General features: G+C 50.2%; 1 protein-coding gene across 1 annotated transcript in view; it reads left to right on the top strand.

Moving 5' to 3' along the window:
* The window catches only part of LOC134342576 (sialate:O-sulfotransferase 2-like), a 281,185-nt gene that overhangs the window by 134,606 nt on the left and 126,927 nt on the right, over positions 1-19,652 (top strand). Inside the window, exon 3 of the mRNA XM_063040886.1 lies at positions 643-827. Within this exon, the coding sequence (XP_062896956.1) occupies positions 643-827 (185 nt within the window). The remainder of the gene's footprint in view (positions 1-642; positions 828-19,652) is intronic.

Below are 19,652 nucleotides of genomic sequence, written 5' to 3'. Positions count from 1 at the left end.
AAAACAGGCCCTTCGGCCCATTGAGTCTATGCTGACCATTTATGTTAACCCTACATTAATCCCACTTTATTCTCTGTATATTCCATGAATTTTGCCCGGATTCTACCGCTCACCTACACACTAGAGGCAACTTAGGCCAATTAACACACCCGCCCACGTGTCCTTGGGATGTGGGATGAAACCAGAGCAACCAAGGGCAAGATTAAAGATAAAAGATCAGTTTCATTTGTGACATGTAGATTGAAACATTGAAACACAGAGCGAAAAGCGTCGTTTGCATCAATGACCAGCACAGTCTGAGGATGTGCTGCAAGTCGAAACATGCCTCTGTTGCCAACACTGCACGCCACAGCTCACTAACCCTAACCCGTATGTCTGTGGAACATGGGAGGAAATCAGAGCACCCGGAGAGAGCATACACACACCTCACGGATCACAGCAGAATTGAACCCCAATTGCCGACTCTGTACAGTGTTACACTGACCACTCCGCTACCAAACCACCTGTATAGGAATCCACATGGTCACTGGGAGAACATGCAAACTCCACACAAACAGCGGCTGAGGTCAGACCTGAACCCAGGAGGATGGAGCAGCGGGGTTGCACCACCGTGTTAACAGCCTCTCTCATTTGTATCTGCAGGGGCTATCAGTACGCGGGCCTGGAGTTCGGAGCTGAATGTTACTGTGGACACAGAATCCAAACCCAGAACACCACTGAGTCCGAGTGCAACATGGAGTGTAAGGGGGAAAAGAGCAGCACGTGCGGAGGCCCAAACCGGCTGTCCGTCTACCGACTGGAGCTGACCAATGACTCCGCCAGACGCTGTAAGCCCAGTAACAGTTGTTCAGCATGTTCACAGTCCATTCCCTCCATAGCACTGCAGTGTGAAACGTTCTCACACATATACACCAACTTCTCAATCAAACACTGCGCAGAGCGACTTCTCTTGTCTTTAGGTGGAACAGAGCTGGTTGGGCAATAACCTGTCAATCATGCCTAAAGACCCGGGAATGGGATGATTGAGAAGATCTGATTTACAAAATTCAGTCTGCTGTACTGTACATAATCACCCCTCCCCCTTTCATTGCTGGATCAATAATTACCGAAACACTTTGCAGTAGTTTTGGTGATGAGTTCCTTTTGCTGGTGTTTGCAAAATGGACCATGTTTTGCTGTTTGCTCAGAATCACATTTATTATCACTGATATATGTCGGTAAATTTGTTTTTGCACAGCAGTACAGTGCATTACATTATAAACACTATAAGTTATAATAAGAAATATAGAATATAAAGTTTAAAGTACTTTTATTATCAAAGTGTGTATGCAGTATACAACCCTGAGATTTGTCTTCCCACAGACAGCCACAAAACGACGAAAAAAATGGGCCCTTTCAAAGAAAACATCCAGCACCCAAAACACAAAAAAAGAACAAGTCAGTCAAATGACAAAACCTGAGCAAAAAACACAGAATATAAAATATCGAACCACAGAGTCATTGAAACATTCTAGGAATGTTTACTTCAGTTCAGTTCAGTTTAATATATCGTTGATTGGCTACAGGCCACTAATTAAAGTCACACAAGATAACAATAAAAAAGGAGTAACCAGAAACCAGAAACACGTATAATATGAATTGCAGAGTCCAATCCACAAACCACATTGATTAAACCTTGCCCAAGAACCAAGACTCCGGCAACATTGAGCTAGATGGAAAGAGAGACCGGTCAAACGCTGGCACTGTCCTATGGGAGCAGTGAGTGAGAAGGAGAGAGAGAGACTAGTCAAACACAGGCAACTTCCTCTGGGAGCAGCAAGCAAGAGCGAGAGAGAGAGACCAGTAAAACACAGGTACCTTCCTCTGGTAGTAGTGAGCAAGAGGGACAGAGAGAGAGAGAGAGACTGGTCAAATGCAGGAAACGGCGCTGAAAACTCGCTCGCTTTCTGATCTTGCTCAACGTTTTAATCAGCGAGAAATGGAGTCAATAATGGGCTTGCAGCCCATCTCTGGTATTCTTGGCCTCTAGCCCACACTCTCGGCTTGAAACCTCACCAAACTCCCTCAGAGACGGCAAGGCGCCAGATCGCTCAATCTGCCTGAAAACACACCATCAAAATGTAAATCATAGGTTCCAGTTGCTGGTAAAAGCTCAGTAGCAGAATCATATTTGAAAGAAGTAAAGGAGGAACTTTTGTGAACTGTCTGAAGGACATCGCCGTTGGTCGCGTTGTTCCCTGATGCCATTTCCTCCCAGTGTAATGTGCAAAATGAGAACAAAAGTGGCAATGAAATGTTCATGAGTTCATGGACCATCTGATGGTGGAGGGGAAGAATCTGACTCTAAAGTATTGAGTGTGTCTCTTTATGCTCCTGTGCCTCCTCCCTGATGGTAGTAATGAGAAAAGGACATGTCCTGGATGGTGAGATTCCTTAATGATGGATGCCACATTTTGGAGGCTTCACCTTTTGAAGATGTCCCGGACATTGGGGAGGCTGTTGCCCATGGTGGAGTTGGCTGAGTTTATAACCCTCAGCAGTTTTGAGTGATGTTGTGCATTGGTGCCTCCATAGCAAATGGTGATGTGACCAGTTAGGTTGCTCTCTCCACAGTAATCCTGTAGAAATTTGCCAGAACCTCTGATGAAGAAGCTGCAGAGGGTCGTAAATTTAGTGGTTCCATCTTGGGTGCTTAGTCTACAAAGTAACCAGAACATCTTCAAGGAGCGGTGTCTCAGAAAGGCAGTGTCCATTATTAAGGACCCCCAGCACCCAGGGCATGCCCTTTTCTCACTGTTACCATCAGGTAGGAGGTACAGAAGCCTGAAGGCACACACTCAGTGATTCAGGAACAGCTTCTTCCCCTCTGCCATCTGATTCCTAAATGGACTTTGAACCCTTGGACACTACCTCATTTTTTTTAATATGCAGTATTTCTGTTTTTTGCACCATTTTTAATCTATTCAATATACATAGACTCTAATTAATTTACTTTTTTTTCTTCCTTATTATGTATTGCATTGAACTGCTGCTGCTAAGTTAACAAATTTCATGACACATGCAGGTGATAATAAACCTGATTCTGATTCTGATTCTGACATAACAGATCTCCTCATCTCCTAATGAATTATAGCTGTTGTCATGACTTCTTCATAATTGCATCAATATATTAGGCCCAGGAGAGATCTTCAGAGATATTGACATCCAGCAACTTGAAACTGCTCTCCCTTTCCACAGCTGTCTCCTCAATGAGGACTGACGTGTGGTCCCTTGTCTTTCCCTTCCTGAAGTCCGCCATCGATTTCTTTGATTTACTGACGTCGACGGCAAGTTTGTTGTTGTGACATCTCTCAACCAGCCAATCTTTCTCACTCTTGGATGCCTCTTTGTCACCTTCTGAGATTCTGCCTACAACAGCTGTTGTTTCAAACTACAATCACAGGTATCCTGGAAAGAAATGGAGTCTTCCTGTGCTGTTTCACAAAGGCAATCAAGCTTTAATGGAAAACATGGTACATGCCGTGGGGTCAATAGGAAAGCCAAATATGCTGGAAACACTCAACAGGTCAGCCAGCATCTGTGGAAAAAGAAGCAGTCTTACCATTTCAGGTCAAAGATCTTCCCTCAGAGCTGGGCCAACAGTTCATTCTGTTAGAAATATTCCCGTTGTCCTATCCAAACCTCCTCTTTCTCAGTTCTGATGAAGACTTTGTGACCAGAGGTTTTAACAGCATCTCTCCACAGCTGCTGCCTGACCTGCTGAGTATTTCCATCATCTTTTCAGCTCCACAGTATTTGCAGATTTTTTTTTTTGTGATTTTCAATCAAACAACAGAGCAGCTCAGAACCTGATTTTCCTTCAACTAAACCCAAGTATCAGAAAATAAAGGAAAGAACTACCCAAACCAAATTAAACAAACACTTTAGCCTCACTATTTCAAAGTCAAAGTAAATTTATTATCAAAGTAAGTATATATTACAATTTGGTTGCAGGCAATTACTTGAAAATAAATAAACAGAATACATTTTATGAAAATCTATACCTAAACAAAGACTGACAAGCAACCAATGTGCAAAAGAAGACATATTGTATAAATTTTAAAAAACGAATAATACTGAGAATATAATTTATAACATCATTCACGTCAAATTTGCAGTGATCCCACTGGACTTACTTTCAAGGACTCAACAGCTCACGTTCTCAGTATTATTTATTTATTTATTTGTATTCGTGCAGTTTGTCTCCTTTTGACCATTGGTTGTTTGTCAGTCTCTGCTTGTGTGTAGTTTTTCATTGTTACTATTGTATTTCGTTGTTCTGCTGTGAATGTCTAAAGAAAACAAATCTCAGTCGTATATGGTGATATATACAGTACGTACTTTGGTAATAAATTCACTTTGAACTTTAACTTTGCACAGTCTTTGAAAGTGAGTCTGTAAGTTGTGGGATCAGCTCAGAGTCATGGTGGGGGAAGTTATCCACACTGATTCAGGAGCCTGATGGTTGTAGGGTAATAACTGTTCCTAAACCTGGTGGGGTCCTGATGGTTGCAGGGTAATAACTGTTCCTGAACCTGGTGGCGTGGGACCTGAGGCTCCTGTATCTCCTGCCAATGGCAGTAATGAGAAGAGAGGGGTCCTTGATGATGACTGCTGCTTCTTTGTGGCAGCACTCCCGTGAGTGTTTCATCCTTCAAGCACTGAAGAGAGAAAAGGACCGATGGATGTTAGTAGGAACACTGAGTCTATTCTGGCCCGATGTAAGGGCATCCATCTATCCTGAAGCCCACGTTTCTAGTACCTATCCAGTTCCTAGACGATCATCTGATCTTCACTGGGTGCCACTGTAACTGAATGTAACTGTTTGAATTACAATAATTCCTCAATGTGTCATCCATGCCATAACCGTTGGATTTGGAGCTATCTTTAATTTATGGAGCTATGTCTTTTTTTGTTGTAATAAACAGTGTCCCACTTTGCATCCATGAGGATGCTCTGTAACAAAATACACACAATGTCATGCAATACGGAAGCCCACTTCAGCCAGCTAACTCCAACCACCCATCTCTATTTAATCCCAATTCTTAACTTCTCCTCAACTTCCCTCAGATTCTGCCACTTGTGTACTCATGGGGGACAATTAACCGAGCAATTTGTATGTCCAGGGAAGGAACCTGGAGCACTTGGAGAAGCCCATGTGGTCATTTTGGAATGTGCTGTCTCTCTGCATCGGGTAACTGAGGTCAGGGCCAAACCCAGGTCTCTGGAGCTGAGAAGCAGCAGCTGTATCAACTGTACCTTGGACTAATTTTTGATTTGCAAAGTTTTACTTGATCTCCAGGAACTAGTTCCTTTGACATTCAGAAGATTATGGTCAGATATTCCCCTCTTTACTAAAGAGGTGCATGCTTTATTAAACAAAATTTCATAAATTTGCATTTTATGAAATGAGATTCCTCAGCCTGCCTGGTGACTCTATCGCAGGAGGCAGAGCCCTGACAGGGTGGTAAATGAGCATGCTGTCAGTCAGGGAGTTCTGGTGCAAACAACAAAAGCAATGTGCATTTGTAAAGCATCCGTAACATGGTAAAATAACAGGTTTGCCATTCGAGGAATGATTGAATAATATAGGCCTCCAGTCAGTGGATCTTAGATAATTTCACTGAGAGTACAACGTTCTTAGGTGTTTGACGGGGTAGGTGTGGGGAAAATTTGTGTGTGTGTGTATTTGAAACAGTGGAAACTAGTAGTCACGGTTTCTAAATAAAGCGACCAGTGGCAGCCAGATCTATTCACTGGCTGTCACTGCCTCCTCTTCACCATGGATGTCCAGGCCCTATACATCTCAATTCTCCATCTGGAAGACCATCGGGTACTCCATTTCTCCCTGAAACATAGATTCAACTGGTTTCCCTCTCCCATCGTTCTCCTCCATCTGGTTGAACTTGTTCTCAGCCTGAACAACTTTCCTTTTTATTCCTCTATGAATCAAATGTGTAGCCACATTTTTCTTCGCTGCAGTCCCAGACCGATACTGACACCACTCCCCAAATCTTTCTCTGATCCTTTGCTGCTGCTTTGCATGTTGAACTCTCAGTTTTAGTGCATCACAACTCGCGTCCATCCTGCCCTCAAATCCACTTGGTCGACAAAGTCTACCCCCTGAATAAAGTTGTTTGGAATGTAAATGAGGAGAGATTTCGTTATCTTCAAACGGAAACTCGTGATTCTTTGAAATAGTCTACCTGAGCGGGATTGCTAGTTATTTATTTCATTCCGAGACAGACTTAGGGATATATAAAGGAATCAAGGTAGTTGAGATATCATGTTGAATTTGTATAAGACACTGGTGAGGCCAGCTTTGTGAGTGTGGAACAAGCTGCCAGCAGAAGTGGTGGATAGAAGTTTGATTTCAACATTTAAGGAAGGTTTGGATAGGTACGTGGATGGGAGGGGTATGGTCCAGGTGCAAGTTGATGAGACTAGGCAGAATAATAGTTTGGTATGGACTAGATGGGCCAAAGGGCCTGTTTCTGTGCTGTGACTTTATGATTCTGTGACTCTAAGGTAAATGGGAAAAGGGCAGGGAAATGGTGTTTGATGTGATCAGCCATGATCTTGCTGAATGGTGCAGTGAGCGCGAGGGGCCAAATAGCCCCCTCCAGCTCCCATTTTGTATTTTCCTTTGCTCGATCTGAGTATGAAAGTCTCATTAAACTGCAGAAAAATTGAAAGTTATTTCAAAACACTAGAACGTTAATTAACTGTTAATTGATGCTAAATCTCTTATTATGAATGGAAGCAATTGCGTTGTGGTTAACTGACTACGTGTGAAGTCTCATCTGCATTCAGGGTGCAGGAACAGCAGTGTTTAAATCATTTATATTACATCTGGCTGAAGATCAAATGTGCTGATGAACTTTGTCTGGAGACTTGAGAGAGTTATCCAACAAATCTACACATAATTTAATGACAATAATTACAGTTACTTTCCTAATAATAATCTTGTGTTCTTTCAGAATTATTTTTAATTACTTTTACCTTCGTTAGCGAATTATCATTCAGTTCCATTTTCCCCCCCTGCCCTGGTGTTATTAGTCTCATGTTACTGCTTCTGTAACGGGGGTAAGTACTGTATTGGCCAATTCTCCGTGGTTGGACAGGTTCACCCTTGGCTGTTTATTCTCGATGTACTCGATGTTAACAGGGGAAATGCGGAATGTTTGGTTTAATTGCAGTGACGTATCAAGCAAGTATAATGGGTATCGATTAATATACAATAGGCAATGCCCTTTGTAACTTGGGAAGGGTTTGAAATGATCCCTGAAGTCCTAGTTCCATTTTCTTCAATGCCTTTTCATTCACATTAAACCAGATACTGCACACTGCAGTGTTCTATTGACCTTCGGTTCAGTTTCAAACTACATGTCCTCATCAAAGCTTTAGACCATAAGACCATAAACATAAGGAGCAGAATTAGGCCATTCAGCCCATCGAATCTGGTCTGCCATTCCATTATGGCTGATTCATTATCCCTCTCAACTCCATTCTCCCTACCTTCGCCCTGTAATCTTTGACACCCTTACTAATCAAAAAAACAATCTCCGCTTTAAATATACCCATGACTTGGCTTACATAGCTGAATGTGACAATGAATTTCACAGATTGACCACATTCTAACAAAAAAAATTCCTCCTCCTCTCTGTTCTAAAGGGTCGAACTTCTATTTTGAGGCTGTGCCCTCTGGTAGTAGACTCCCCCACAATCCTGGGCACATCCACTCTATCTAAGCCTTTCAATGTTAGATAGGTTTCAGTGAGTAATCCCTTATTTTTCAAAACTCCGGTGAGTACAGGACCAGAGCTATCAATTGTTCCTCATACCTTAGCCCTTTCACTCTTGGGATCATTTTGTGAACCTCTTCTAGACCTTCTCAAACTCCAGCACGTCCTTTGTTAGATAAGGGGCCCGGAATTGTTCGCAATATACCACAAGTGCGGTATGATCACTGCTTTGTTAGATCTGCAGTTTGTATCGTCACCCTAGTCAGACACACGGTATGCGTCGTCACCCTAATCAGACACACGGTCTGTATCGTCACCCCAGTCAGACACACGGACTGTATCCTCACCCCAGTCAGACACACAGTCTGCATCGTCACCCCAGTCAGACACACGGTCTGTATCGTCACCCCAGTCAGACACATGGTCTGCATCGTCACCCCAGTCAGACACACGGTCTGTATCATCACCCCAGTCAGACACACGGTCTGCGTCGTCACCCTAGTCAGACACACGGACTGCGTCGTCACCTCAGTCAGACACGCGGTCTGTATCGTCGCCCCAGTCAGATACACAGTCTGTGTCGTCACCCCAGTCAGACACACGGTCTGCGTCGTCACCCCAGTCAGACACACGGTCTGTATCCTCACCCCAGTCAGACACACGGTCTGTATCGTCGCCCCAGACAGACACACGGTCTGTATCATTGCACCAGTCAGATACACGGTCTGTATCGTCACCCCAGTCAGGCACACGGTCTGTATCCTCACCCCAGTCAGACACAGGGTCTGCATCGTCACCCCTTTCAGACACATGGTCTGTATCATCCCCTCAGTCAGACACACAGTTTGTATCGTCACCCCAGTCAGACACACATTCTGTATCATCACCCCAGTCAGACACATGGTCTGTATCCTCGCTCCAGTCAGACACACGGTCTGTATCGTCGCCCCAGTCAGACACACGGTCTGTATCCTCCCCCCAGTCAAACACACGGTCTTCGTCGTCACCCCAGTCAGACACACGGTCTGCGTCGTCAACCCGGTCAGACACACGGTGTGGTCGTCAACCCGGTCAGACACAGGGTCTGCGTCGTCACCCCGGTCAGAAACAGGGTGTGCGTCATCAACCCAGACAGACACACGGTCTGTACCCTCGCCCCAGTCAGACACACGGTCTGCATCGTCACCCCAGTAAGACACACGGTCTGTGTCATCACCCCAGTCAGTCACACGGTCTGTGTCGTCACCCCAGTCAGACACACGGTCTGGTTCATCACCCCTGTCAGACACACGGTCTGTATCGTCGCCCCAGTCAGACACACAGTCTGTATCCTCACTCCAGTCAGACACATGGTCTGTATCGTCACCCAATCCAGACACACGGTATGTATCATCGCACCAGTCAGATTCACGGTCTGTATCGTCACCCCAGTCAGATAGATGGTCTGTATCGTCACCCCAGTCAAACAGACGGTCTGTATCCACACCCCAGTCAGACACACGGTCTGTATCCTCACCCCAGTCAGACACACGGTCTGTATCATCGCCCTGTCAGACACATGGTCTGTGTCGTCACCGCAGTCAGACACACGGTCTGTATCGTCGCCCCAGTCAGACACACGGTCTGTATCATTGCACCAGTCAGATACACGGTCTGTATCGTCACCCCAGTCAGACACACGGTCTGTATCATTGCACCAGTCAGATACACGGTCTGTATCGTCACCCCAGTCAGGCACACGGTCTGTATCCTCACCCCAGTCAGACACAGGGTCTGCATCGTCACCCCTTTCAGACACATGGTCTGTATCATCCCCTCAGTCAGACACACAGTTTGTATCGTCACCCCAGTCAGAAACACATTCTGTATCATCACCCCAGTCAGACACACGGTCTGTATCGTCGCCCCAGTCAGACACACGGTCTGTATCCTCCCCCCAGTCAAACACACGGTCTTCATCGTAACCCCAGTCAGACACACAGTCTGCGTCGTCAACCCGGTCAGACACACGGTGTGCGTCGTCAACCCGGTCAGACACAGGGTCTGCGTCGTCACCCCGGTCAGAAACAGGGTGTGCGTCATCAACCCAGACAGACACACGGTCTGTACCCTCGCCCCAGTCAGACACACGGTCTGCATCGTCACCCCAGTAAGACACACGGTCTGTGTCATCACCCCAGTCAGTCACACGGTCTGTGTCGTCACCCCAGTCAGACACACGGTCTGGTTCATCACCCCTGTCAGACACACGGTCTGTATCGTCGCCTCAGTCAGACACACAGTCTGTATCCTCACTCCAGTCAGACACATGGTCTGTATCGTCACCCAATCCAGACACACGGTCTGTATCATCCCCCCAGTCAGATTCACGGTCTGTATCGTCACCCCAGTCAGATACATGGTCTGTATCGTCACACCAGTCAAACAGACGGTCTGTATCCACACCCCAGTCAGACACACGGTCTGTATCATCACACCAGTCAGACACACGGTTTGTATCCTCACCCCAGTCAGACACACGGTCTGTATCATCGCCCTGTCAGACACATGGTCTGTGTCATCACCGCAGTCAGACACACGGTCTGTATCGTCGCCCCAGTCAGACACACGGTCTGTATCCTCACCCCAGTCAGACACATGGTCTGCATCGTCACCCCAGTCAGACACACGGTCTGTATCATCACCCCAGTCAGACACACGGTCTGCGTCGTCACCCTAGTCAGACACACGGACTGCGTCGTCACCTCAGTCAGACACGCGGTCTGTATCGTCACCCCAGTCAGACACACGGTCTGCGTCGTCACCCCAGTCAGACACACGGTCTGTCTCCTCACCCCAGTCAGACACACGGTCTGTATCGTCGCCCCAGTCAGACACACGGTTTGTATCATTGCACCAGTCAGATACACGGTCTGTATCGTCACCCCAGTCAGACACACGGTCTGTATCATTGCAACAGTCAGATACACGGTCTGTATCGTTACCCCAGTCAGGCACACGGTCTGTATCCTCACCCCAGGCAGACACAGGGTCTGCATCGTCACCCCTTTCAGACACATGGTCTGTATCATCCCCTCAGTCAGACACACAGTTTGTATCGTCACCCCAGTCAGACACACATTCTGTATCATCACCCCAGTCAGACACACGGTCTGTATCCTCGCTCCAGTCAGACACACGGTCTGTATCGTCGCCCCAGTCAGACACACGGTCTGTATCCTCCCCCCAGTCAAACACACGGTCTGCGTCGTCAACCCGGTCAGACACACGTTGTGCGTCATCAACCCGGTCAGACACAGGGTCTGCGTCGTCACCCCGGTCAGAAACAGGGTGTGCGTCATCAACCCAGACAGACACACGGTCTGTACCCTCGCCCCAGTCAGACACACGGTCTGCATCGTCACCCCAGTAAGACACACGGTCTGTGTCATCACCACAGTCAGTCACACGGTCTGTGTCGTCACCCCAGTCAGACACACGGTCTGGTTCATCACCCCTGTCAGACACACGGTCTGTATCGTCGCCCCAGTCAGACACACAGTCTGTATCCTCACTCCAGTCAGACACATGGTCTGTATCGTCACCCAATCCAGACACACGGTCTGTATCATCGCCCCAGTCAGATTCACGGTCTGTATCGTCACCCCAGTCAGATACATGGTCTGTATCGTCACCCCAGTCAAACAGACGGTCTGTATCCACACCCCAGTCAGACACACGGTCTGTATCATCACACCAGTCAGACACACGGTTTGTATCCTCACCCCAGTCAGACACACGGTCTGTATCATCGCCCTGTCAGACACATGGTCTGTGTCGTCACCGCAGTCAGACACACGGTCTGCGTCGTCACCTCAGTCAGACACGCGGTCTGTATCGTCGCCCCAGTCAGATACACAGTCTGTGTCGTCACCCCAGTCAGACACACGGTCTGCGTCGTCACCCCAGTCAGACACACGGTCTGTATCCTCACCCCACTCAGACACACGGTCTGTATCGTCGCCCCAGTCAGACACACGGTCTGTATCATTGCACCAGTCAGATACACGGTCTGTATCGTCACCCCAGTCAGACACACGGTCTGTATCATTGCACCAGTCAGATACACGGTCTGTATCGTCACCCCAGTCAGGCACACGGTCTGTATCCTCACCCCAGTCAGACACAGGGTCTGCATCGTCACCCCTTTCAGACACATGGTCTGTATCATCCCCTCAGTCAGACACACAGTTTGTATCGTCACCCCAGTCAGACACACATTCTGTATCATCACCCCAGTCAGACACACGGTCTGTATCCTCGCTCCAGTCAGACACACGGTCTGTATCGTCGCCACAGTCAGACACACGGTCTGTATCCTCCCCCCAGTCAAACACACGGTCTGTATCGTCACCCCAGTCAGACACACGGTCTGCGTCGTCACCCCGGTCAGACACACGGTGTGCGTCGTCAACCCGGTCAGACACAGGGTCTGCGTCGTCACCCCGGTCAGAAACAGGGTGTGCGTCATCAACCCAGACAGACACACGGTCTGTACCCTCGCCCCAGTCAGACACACAGTCTGGTTCATCACCCCTGTCAGACACACGGTCTGTATCGTCGCCCCAGTCAGACACACAGTCTGTATCCTCACTCCAGTCAGACACATGGTCTGTATCGTCACCCAATCCAGACACACGGTCTGTATCATCGCCCCAGTCAGATTCACGGTCTGTATCGTCACCCCAGTCAGATACATGGTCTGTATCGTCACCCCAGTCAAACAGACGGTCTGTATCCACACCCCAGTCAGACACACGGTCTGTATCATCACACCAGTCAGACACACGGTTTGTATCCTCACCCCAGTCAGACACACGGTCTGTATCATCGCCCTGTCAGACACATGGTCTGTGTCGTCACCGCAGTCAGACACACGGTCTGTATCGTCGCCCCAGTCAGACACACGGTCTGTATCATTGCACCAGTCAGATACACGGTCTGTATCGTCACCCCAGTCAGGCACACGGTCTGTATCCTCACCCCAGTCAGACACAGGGTCTGCATCGTCACCCCTTTCAGACACATGGTCTGTATCATCCCCTCAGTCAGACACACAGTTTGTATCGTCACCCCAGTCAGACACACATTCTGTATCATCACCCCAGTCAGACACACGGTCTGTATCCTTGCTCCAGTCAGACACACGGTCTGTATCATTGCAACAGTCAGATACACGGTCTGTATCGTCACCCCAGTCAGGCACACGGTCTGTATCCTCACCCCAGTCAGACACAGGGTCTGCATCGTCACCCCTTTCAGACACACGGTCTGTATCATCCCCTCAGTCAGACACACAGTTTGTATCGTCACCCCAGTCAGACACACATTCTGTATCATCACCCCAGTCAGACACACGGTCTGTATCCTCGCTCCAGTCAGACACACGGTCTGTATCGTCGCCCCAGTCAGACACACGGTCTGTATCCTCCCCCCAGTCAAACACACGGTCTTCATCGTCACCCCAGTCAGACACACGGTCTGCGTCGTCAACCCGGTCAGACACACGATGTGCGTCGTCAACCCGGTCAGACACAGGGTCTGCGTCGTCACCCCGGTCAGAAACAGGGTGTGCGTCATCAACCCAGACAGACACACGGTCTGTACCCTCGCCCCAGTCAGACACACGGTCTGCATCGTCACCCCAGTAAGACACACGGTCTGTGTCATCACCCCAGTCAGTCACACGGTCTGTGTCGTCACCCCAGTCAGACACACGGTCTCGTTCATCACCCCTGTCAGACACACGGTCTGTATCGTCGCCCCAGTCAGACACACAGTCTGTATCCACACTCCAGTCAGACACATGGTCTGTATCGTCACCCAATCCAGACACACGGTCTGTATCATCGCCCCAGTCAGATTCACGGTCTGTATCGTCACCCCAGTCAGATACATGGTCTGTATCGTCACCCCAGTCAAACAGACGGTCTGTATCCACACCCCAGTCAGACACACGGTCTGTATCATCACACCAGTCAGACACACGGTTTGTATCCTCACCCCAGTCAGACACACGGTCTGTATCATCGCCCTGTCAGACACATGGTCTGTGTCGTCACCGCAGTCAGACACACGGTCTGTATCATCGCCCCATTCAGGTGCACAGTCTATATCGTCACCCCAGTCAGACAGACGGTCTGTATAATCGCCTCAGTCAGACACACGGTCTGTATCCTCACCCCAGTCAGACACACGGTCTGTATCGTCACCCAAACCAGACACACGGTCTGTGTCATCACCCCAGTCAGTCACACGGTCTGTGTCGTCACCCCAGTCAGACACACGGTCTGGTTCATCACCCCTGTCAGACACACGGTCTGTATCGTCGCCCCAGTCAGACACACAGTCTGTATCCACACTCCAGTCAGACACATGGTCTGTATCGTCACCCAATCCAGACACACGGTCTGTATCATCGCCCCAGTCAGATTCACGGTCTGTATCGTCACCCCAGTCAGATACATGGTCTGTATCGTCACCCCAGTCAAACAGACGGTCTGTATCCACACCCCAGTTGACACACGGTCTGTATCCTCACCCCAGTCAGACACATGGTCTGCAGCGTCACCCCAGTCAGACACACGGTCTGTATCATCACCCCAGTCAGACACACGGTCTGCGTCGTCACCCTAGTCAGACACACGGACTGCGTCGTCACCTCAGTCAGACGGTCTGTATACGCAGTCAGACACACGGTCTGTATCCTCACCCCAGTCAGACACACGGTCTGTATCGTCACCCAAACCAGACACACGGTCTGTATCGTCGCCCCAGTCAGATACACAGTCTGTGTCGTCACCCCAGTCAGACACACGGTCTGCGTCGTCACCCCAGTCAGACACACATTCTGTATCATCACCCCAGTCAGACACACGGTCTGTATCCTCGCTCCAGTCAGACACACGGTCTGCATCGTCGCCCCAGTCAGACACACGGTCTGTATCCTCGCTCCAGTCAGACACACGGTCTGTATCGTCGCCCCAGTCAGACACACGGTCTGTATCCTCCCCCCAGTCAAACACACGGTCTTCGTCATCACCCCAGTCAGACACACGGTCTGCGTCGTCAACCCGGTCAGACACACGATGTGCGTCGTCAACCCGGTCAGACACAGGGTCTGCGTCGTCACCCCGGTCAGAAACAGGGTGTGCGTCATCAACCCAGACAGACACACGGTCTGTACCCTCGCCCCAGTCAGACACACGGTCTGCATCGTCACCCCAGTAAGACACACGGTCTGTGTCATCACCCCAGTCAGTCACACGGTCTGTGTCGTCACCCCAGTCAGACACACGGTCTGGTTCATCACCCCTGTCAGACACACGGTCTGTATCGTCGCCCCAGTCAGACACACAGTCTGTATCCTCACTCCAGTCAGACACATGGTCTGTATCGTCACCCAATCCAGACACACGGTCTGTATCATCGCCCCAGTCAGATTCACGGTCTGTATCGTCACCCCAGTCAGATACATGGTCTGTATCGTCACCCCAGTCAAACAGACGGTCTGTATCCACACCCCAGTCAGACACACGGTCTGTATCATCACACCAGTCAGACACACGGTTTGTATCCTCACCCCAGTCAGACACACGGTCTGTATCATCGCCCTGTCAGACACGTGGTCTGTGTCGTCACCGCAGTCAGACACACGGTCTGTATCGTCGCCCAATCCAGACACACGGTCTGTATCCTCACCCCAGTCAGACTCATGGTCTGCAGCGTCACCCCAGTCAGACACACGGTCTGTATCATCACCCCAGTCAGACACACGGTCTGCGTCGTCACCCTAGTCAGACACACGGACTGCGTCGTCACCTCAGTCAGACACGCGGTCTGTATCGTCGCCCCAGTCAGATACACAGTCTGTGTCGTCACCCCAGTCAGACACACGGTCTGCGTCGTCACCCCAGTCAGACACACGGTCTGTATCCTCACCCCAGTCAGACACACGGTCTGTATCGTCGCCCCAGTCAGACACACGGTCTGTATCATTGCACCAGTCAGATACACTGTCTGTATCGTCACCCCAGTCAGACACACGGTCTGTATCATTGCACCAGTCAGATACACGGTCTGTATCGTCACCCCAGTCAGGCACACGGTCTGTATCCTCACCCCAGTCAGACACAGGGTCTGCATCGTCACCCCTTTCAGACACATGGTCTGTATCATCCCCTCAGTCAGACACACAGTTTGTATCGTCACCCCAGTCAGACACACATTCTGTATCATCACCCCAGTCAGACACACGGTCTGTATCCTCGCTCCAGTCAGACACACGGTCTGTATCGTCGCCCCAGTCAGACACACGGTCTGTATCCTCGCTCCAGTCAGACACACGGTCTGTATCGTCGCCCCAGTCAGACACACGGTCTGTATCCTCCCCCCAGTCAAACACACGGTCTTCGTCATCACCCCAGTCAGACACACGGTCTGCGTCGTCAACCCGGTCAGACACACGATGTGCGTCGTCAACCCGGTCAGACACAGGGTCTGCGTCGTCACCCCGGTCAGAAACAGGGTATGCGTCATCAACCCAGACAGACACACGGTCTGTACCCTCGCCCCAGTCAGACACACGGTCTGCATCGTCACCCCAGTAAGACACACGGTCTGTGTCATCACCCCAGTCAGTCACACGGTCTGTGTCGTCACCCCAGTCAGACACACGGTCTGGTTCATCACCCCTGTCAGACACACGGTCTGTATCGTCGCCCCAGTCAGACACACAGTCTGTATCCTCACTCCAGTCAGACACATGGTCTGTATCGTCACCCAATCCAGACACACGGTCTGTATCATCGCCCCAGTCAGATTCACGGTCTGTATCGTCACCCCAGTCAGATACATGGTCTGTATTTTCACCCCAGTCAAACAGACGGTCTGTATCCACACCCCAGTCAGACACACGGTCTGTATCATCACACCAGTCAGACACACGGTTTGTATCCTCACCCCAGTCAGACACACGGTCTGTATCATCGCCCTGTCAGACACGTGGTCTGTGTCGTCACCGCAGTCAGACACACGGTCTGTATCGTCGCCCCAGTCAGACACACGGTCTGTATCATCGCCCCATTCAGGTACACAGTCTATATCGTCACCCCAGTCAGACAGACGGTCTGTATCATCGCCCCAGTCAGACACACGGTCTGTATCCTCACCCCAGTCAGACACACGGTCTGTATCGTCACCCAATCCAGACACACGGTCTGTATCCTCACCCCAGTCAGACACATGGTCTGCATCGTCACCCCAGTCAGACACACGGTCTGTATCATCACCACAGTCAGACACACGGTCTGCGTCGTCACCCTAGTCAGACACACGGACTGCGTCGTCACCTCAGTCAGACACGTGGTCTGTATCGTCACCCCAGTCAGACACACGGTCTGCGTCGTCACCCCAGTCAGACACACGGTCTGTATCCTCACCCCAGTCAAACACACGGTCTGTATCGTCGCCCCAGTCAGACACACGGTCTGTATCATTGCACCAGTCAGATACACGGTCTGTATCGTCACCCCAGTCAGACACACGGTCTGTATCATTGCAACAGTCAGATACACGGTCTGTATCGTCACCCCAGTCAGGCACACGGTCTGTATCCTCACCCCAGTCAGACACAGGGTCTGCATCGTCACCCCTTTCAGACACATGGTCTGTATCATCCCCTCAGTCAGACACACAGTTTTTTATCGTCACCCCAGTCAGACACACATTCTGTATCATCACCCCAGTCAGACACACGGTCTGCGTCGTCACCCTAGTCAGACACACGGACTGCGTCGTCACCTCAGTCAGACACGCGGTCTGTATCGTCACCCCAGTCAGACACACTGTCTGCGTCGTCACCCCAGTCAGACACACGGTCTGTATCCTCACCGCAGTCAGACACACGGTCTGTATCGTCGCCCCAGTCAGACACACGGTCTGTATCATTGCACCAGTCAGATACACGGTCTGTATCGTCACCCCAGTCAGACACACGGTCTGTATCATTGCAACAGTCAGATACACGGTCTGTATCGTCACCCCAGTCAGGCACACGGTCTGTATCCTCACCCCAGTCAGACACAGGGTCTGCATCGTCACCCCTTTCAGACACATGGTCTGTATCATCCCCTCAGTCAGACACACAGTTTGTATCGTCACCCCAGTCAGACACACATTCTGTATCATCACCCCAGTCAGACACACGGTCTGTATCCTCGCTCCAGTCAGACACACGGTCTGTATCGTCGCCCCAGTCAGACACACGGTCTGTATCCTCCCCCCAGTCAAACACACGGTCTGCGTCGTCAACCCGGTCAGACACACGGTGTGCGTCATCAACCCGGTCAGACACAGGGTCTGCGTCGTCACCCCGGTCAGAAACAGGGTGTGCGTCATCAACCCAGACAGACACACGGTCTGTACCCTCTCCCCAGTCAGACACACGGTCTGCATCGTCACCCCAGTAAGACACACAGTCTGTGTCATCACCCCAGTCAGTCACACGGTCTGTGTCGTCACCCCAGTCAGACACACGGTCTGGTTCATCACCCCTGTCAGACACACGGTCTGTATCGTCGCCCCAGTCAGACACACAGTCTGTATCCTCACTCCAGTCAGACACATGGTCTGTATCGTCACCCAATCCAGACACACGGTCTGTATCATCGCCCCAGTCAGATTCACGGTCTGTATCGTCACCCCAGTCAGATACATGGTCTGTATCGTCACCCCAGTCAAACAGACGGTCTGTATCCACACCCCAGTCAGACACACGGTCTGTATCATCACACCAGTCAGACACACGGTTTGTATCCTAACCCCAGTCAGACACACGGTCTGTATCATCGCCCTGTCAGACACATGGTCTGTGTCGTCACCGCAGTCAGACACACGGTCTGTATCGTCGCCCCAGTCAGACACACGGTCTGTATCATCGCCCCATTCAGGTACACAGTCTATATCGTCACCCCAGTCAGACAGACGGTCTGTATCATCGCCCCAGTCAGACACACGGTCTGTATCCTCACCCCAGTCAGACACACGGTCTGTATCGTCACCCAATCCAGACACACGGTCTGTATCCGCACCCCAGTCAGACACATGGTCTGCATCGTCACCCCAGTCAGACACACGGTCTGTATCATCACCCCAGTCAGACACACGGTCTGCGTCGTCACCCTAGTCAGACACACGGACTGCGCCGTCACCTCAGTCAGACACGCGGTCTGTATCGTCACCCCAGTCAGACACACCGTCTGCGTCGTCACCCCAGTCAGACACACGGTCTGTATCCTCACCCCAGTCAGACACACGGTCTGTATCGTCGCCCCAGTCAGACACACGGTCTGTATCATTGCACCAGTCAGATACACGGTCTGTATCGTCACCCCAGTCAGACACACGGTCTGTATCATTGCAACAGTCAGATACACGGTCTGTATCGTCACCCCAGTCAGGTACACGGTCTGTATCCTCACCCCAGTCAGACACAGGGTCTGCATCGTCACCCCTTTCAGACACATGGTCTGTATCATCCCCTCAGTCAGACACACAGTTTGTATCGTCACCCCAGTCAGACACACATTCTGTATCGTCACCCCAGTCAGGCACACGGTCTGTATCCTCACCCCAGTCAGACACAGGGTCTGCATCGTCACCCCTTTCAGACACATGGTCTGTATCATCCCCTCAGTCAGACACACAGTTTGTATCGTCACCCCAGTCAGACACACATTCTGTATCATCACCCCAGTCAGACACACGGTCTGTATCCTCGCTCCAGTCAGACACACGGTCTGTATCGTCGCCCCAGTCAGACACACGGTC

Source organism: Mobula hypostoma, chromosome 2 (genome assembly GCF_963921235.1).
Source record: "Mobula hypostoma chromosome 2, sMobHyp1.1, whole genome shotgun sequence".
Taxonomy (NCBI): domain Eukaryota; kingdom Metazoa; phylum Chordata; class Chondrichthyes; order Myliobatiformes; family Myliobatidae; genus Mobula; species Mobula hypostoma.
Note: the sequence above shows the minus strand (reverse complement) of the source record. Positions and strands in the feature narration are given on the sequence as shown.